The 4,506-nt window shown below is 41.5% G+C and overlaps 1 protein-coding gene across 1 annotated transcript; it reads left to right on the plus strand.

Annotated features, from left to right (window-relative positions):
• Window positions 1-2,881: 2,881 nt before the first annotated feature.
• On the plus strand, window positions 2,882-4,043 carry LOC121445572 (cytochrome c oxidase subunit 5A, mitochondrial-like). The gene is made up of 2 exons (XM_041647709.1): window positions 2,882-3,221; window positions 3,661-4,043. The coding sequence occupies exons 1-2, from the start codon at window positions 2,895-2,897 to the stop codon at window positions 3,892-3,894; spliced, it is 561 nt and encodes a 186-aa protein (XP_041503643.1). The 5' UTR covers window positions 2,882-2,894; the 3' UTR covers window positions 3,895-4,043.
• The last annotated feature ends 463 nt before the right edge of the window (window positions 4,044-4,506 follow it).

Below are 4,506 nucleotides of genomic sequence, written 5' to 3' on the forward strand. Positions count from 1 at the left end.
AACAGGAGGATTGGGATAAAGGAAGGTTGGACAGGGGGGCATGGAACCACAATTCTTAGTTAAGGGAGCCACTTTAGGGTTGGCAAGAGACCTGACCCTAGAGGGGCTCCCAGGTGCCCAAGCTGAGGTCCCCAGTTAGTTCCTTGGGCAGTTGAGGATAGGGAACCTGAAATGACCCTATCCTAGAGCAATACTGATGAATATCTTGCATATCATCATAGAACCTTCATCTGGTAATGGATTTAGATAGAGACAGAGACCCACACTGGAGCACTGGACTGAGCTCCCAAGGTCCCAATGAGGAGCAGAAGGAGGGAGAACATGAGCAAAGAAGTCGGGACCACGAGGGATGCACCCACCCACTGAGACAGTGGAGCTGATCTACTGAGAGCTCACCAAGACCAGCTGGACTGTGACTGAAAAAGCATGGGATAAAACCGGACTCTCTGAACATGGCGAACAATGAGGGCTGATGAGACGCAAAGGACAATGGCATGGGGGTTTGATCCTACGTAATGTGATGGCTTTGTGGGAGCCTAGCCAGTTTGGATGTTCACCTTCCTAAATATGGACGGAGGGGGGAGGTCCTAGGTCTTACCATAGGGCAGAAAACCCTGACTGCTCTTTGGACTGGAGAGGAAGGGGGGAAGGAGTGGGGGGAGGGGGAGAAGGGTGGGAGGATGGGGCGTAGGATGGGAAGAGGGGGAGGGAAATGGGAGGCTGGGAGGAGGTGGAAACTTGTTTTTTTTTTCTCCTTTTCTCAATAAAAAAAGAAAAGGAAAAAAAAAAAAACCAAGCACAACACTTGTCTTAGAATGAGTCCTTGATATTTTTCTACCTTCCTTCTTCAAAATCAGATGTTGACAAAGTTTGATTATGTAAATAAAATCATCACATATTTTATTTTAATATGCAAAAAAAAAAGAATCCTCCCCTGGAAAGAAGATCAGAAACCAAATCCTGCAGCTGGAAAAGAGGCAGGTCGCATGCTCTACAGCAGCATAAATAGTGTAAGAGGCCATGCCCCAGTGAGCAGGGTAACTACTGACTGTAGGATTTGCTAAAACACCTACCCCTTTTGTTTAAATAAGAGAGTTCTACACCTAATATAAAATTATATACAATAAGAACAAATATATTCAATAATTATCTTATCCTAATGAGTTTAAGTCTTGTATAATAAATAACTTGACCAAGTTATGAAAGGAAAGTAACTACAATTATCTAGTCTTCAACCTCATCAAAGATCCGAAAAAGGATATAATATTACTTGAGTAAGCAGGAAGTGTAATCAAGCAACTTCCAAAATGTGCAACTAATGACAGAGACAACTGACTACCTGGGCAATCGCCCAAGATCTTATTTGCAATGTTGAAGCAACCAACTTTGGCTATGGCCTAGAGTAACTGACAGACCATTTTCAGAGTCAGGAATTTTTTTCAAAACCATCTTACTCTGTCTTGGCAAGATTTGACCGTCCTGCTTATCCATTTCTGGATACCGTGTATCTTGTCATTGGTTGTTGCATGGGCAGTTCCTTGCTCAAAGGCCAGTTTTGCCAAGAAAAAAACAAACTCTGAGTGGAGTGTCTTTGTTGTTCAACATTCTCTCAGGAATAGATCAGTGCTTCCAGGAGCAATCAGGTCTCACTTCAACAGAACCCTAAGTTATTTAAATGCCATATTCTACAGCTCTTTAAAGTGGTTAAAGATTATCTATCTATGCAGAATATAATCTGTATGTATCTAAAGAACCTGATTTGTCTAACTATTAAGTATAACAAACATAGATGACTATTGATCTATAATTCTTAATACCTATATATCTTTAAGACAATAAACAACTGTGCAATAAATGAGGACAATGACCTCAAAATGTAAGCAGTGTATAAGCATCTTGATCAGAGAAATGTACATTGCAATATGATAAATATATATCAATATATAAAGGTGTTTTAAGCAGAGGTAGAAGCATGCATGCATACAATATTCAATATAATTTAACTTTGTATCAATATACAAGAATCTAACCAATGTAAATTGCCTATAAATAATAACTCACAAGTATTCACTCTATTACTCACTTTTATTATTTGTGTAAGCTCACACTAATCTATTATCCCATCTAAAATTCATTTTTCCCCAAAGAGATCCCTGAGCCTACTAAATTTCCCACCAACCCCCAACCCTATACCAATTATAATCAACCCCTAAAAGATGTCCCTAACTCTGAGGACAAACTTTGTTGAGAGAGGGGACGTTATCTTCTAGAATTACTTCTAGCTGTCATGGGAGTGAAAATGATGCTTAAGTTACAAGATTACTGTCTGGTATAATTGCAACTAGTCTCTGAGTATTTGGTAGGATTTTTCTGAGGTTCCTATTTGAATGTCTGGCCAGAACATTGTAAAAAAAAAAAGGCCCATTTCAGCTAACTAATTTGGAACCATCTTGAACAGCCGGTACCCAAAACAGGTCTTAAAGTAGTGCTATCAACATCATGACATCATATCAACAAGGTGAAGTTGTAATTTTTTTTCTAAACTCTTTTTTATGTTTTTCCCAAGTCATGGCTGCTGATGTGAGATTGAAACTCTGAATTTTTAGTTTAACAACATGCTTTGATTTAGAGAGTAACAGAGCCAGTGTCTAAATCCAAACCCAGTTTTATATATATACACACACACACACACACATATATTTACACCCATTTAATGTATATATGTATATATATATATATGTGTGTATATAAATCACCTGTACTTATGAGTCATGCTCGTCTTTCTTGATGATCCTTATAGGACAGTTATTTTTTATTCTGCCAGCATCCAAACATCCATGGTCTCTTGGACACCAGGAAACCCTTGTTGTGCCAAGTCTCTTGCCAACCGTAAAATGGCTCCCTTAGATAAGATATCTTCTTCCGGTGAGTCCGGGCCCCCACGAGCTGCTGAGCCACCCGCGAGCTCACACCAGCTTCTCTTCAGCCTCAGTCAGTGCGCTGCGGTCGCCGTCATTCTTGCCGCTGCCCTTCGTCGCTGTACCGCAGCCGTGGCCACCCGAGACTTTCTGTACCCTGTCTTGGCCCCCAGCCCTGCCGCCGCTGTCCAGTCCATTCGCTGCTATTCTCATGGATCACATGAGACAGATGAGGAGTTTGATGCTCGCTGGGTGACATACTTCAACAAGCCAGACATCGATGCCTGGGAATTGCGTAAAGGGATAAATGATGGAGGAAGGTCATTGGTTAAATAAAAAGAAACTGCTTGGCCCTCATTGGTTAGAAGATAGGTGGGAGGAGTAAACAGAACAGAACGCTGGGAGGAAGAGGAAGTGAGCTCAGACTCCACAGCTCTCTTCTTGGGAGCAGACGCCTCAGCAGAGATGCCATGCTCCCGGCTCCTGGGCAGACACATGCCATGAAGCTCCGACCCAGGATGGACATAGGCTAGAATCTTCCTGGTAAGTGCACCTAGGGGCGCAACACAGATGATTAGAAATGGGCTAAATTAATATGTGAGAATTAGCCTAGAAGAGTCTATATAGAAATGGGCCAAGCAGTGATTAAATGAATACAGTTTGTGTGTTGTTATTTCGGGCATAAGCTAGCCAGGCAGCTGGGGTGCTGGGGACACAGCCCCGCCACCCCTATTTACTATAGATGAACACACTTGTTGGTTATGATTTGGTTCCTGAGCCCAAAATCATTGATGCTGCTTTGCGTGCATGTAGACAGTTAAATGATTTTGCTAGTGCTGTTCGCATCTTGGAGGTTGTTAAGGACAAAACAGGACCTCATAAGGAAATCTATCCCTATATCATCCAGGAACTTAGACCAACTTTAAATGAACTGGGAATTTCCACTCCAGAGGAACTGGGCCTCGACAAAGTGTAAACTCCCATTTATGGGCTTCCCAAGGACTTAGTGCTATTGCTACTTGATTAAAATAGTTGCCTGGAAATGTTTTATTTGAACAAATTTTCCTTTGAGTATCAAACCATGTAATAGTAACTTGGACTTTAATAAAGGGAAATGAGTTTGAACTGAAAAAAAAAAAAGGATATCTTCTTCCCTGCTCCCATATTGACCCTTCCTCCATCTCAACCATCCTATTCCCCCAAGCTTTCCCCCATCATCTCCTTCTCCCTTCTCTCTCCCCTTCCCCCAACCTACCCACCCCCCTGCTCCCAACTTTTGCCCTGCGATCTTGTCAAATTCCAATATCCAGGAAGATAACTCTATGTTTTTCTTTGGGTTCACCTTCTTATTTAGCATCTCTAGGATCATGAACTATAGGCTCAATGTCCTTTGTTTATGGCTAGAATCCACTTATGAGTGAGTACATACCATATTACTCTTTTTGGGTCTGGGTTATCTCACTCAGTAAAGTGTTCTCTCTTTCCATCCATTTGCATGCAAAATTCAAGATGTCGGGGTTTTTTTTTACTGCTGAGTACAACTCTAAAATGTATATATGACACACCTTCTTTATCCATTCTTCTATTG

Source organism: Microtus oregoni, unplaced genomic scaffold, assembly GCF_018167655.1.
Source record: "Microtus oregoni isolate MIOR12 unplaced genomic scaffold, Mior012 000210F_ref0000141, whole genome shotgun sequence".
Classification (NCBI taxonomy): Eukaryota; Metazoa; Chordata; class Mammalia; order Rodentia; family Cricetidae; genus Microtus; species Microtus oregoni.

Excerpts from the sequence above, each read along its gene's own strand:
- LOC121445572 (XM_041647709.1), top strand. The coding sequence starts at position 2,895 with ATGGCTCCCTTAGATAAGATATCTTCTTCCGGTGAGTCCGGGCCCCCA. Across the intron at positions 3,222-3,660 it reads CCTGGGAATTGCGTAAAGGG|ATGAACACACTTGTTGGTTA; the intron begins ATAAATGATGGA and ends TATTTACTATAG.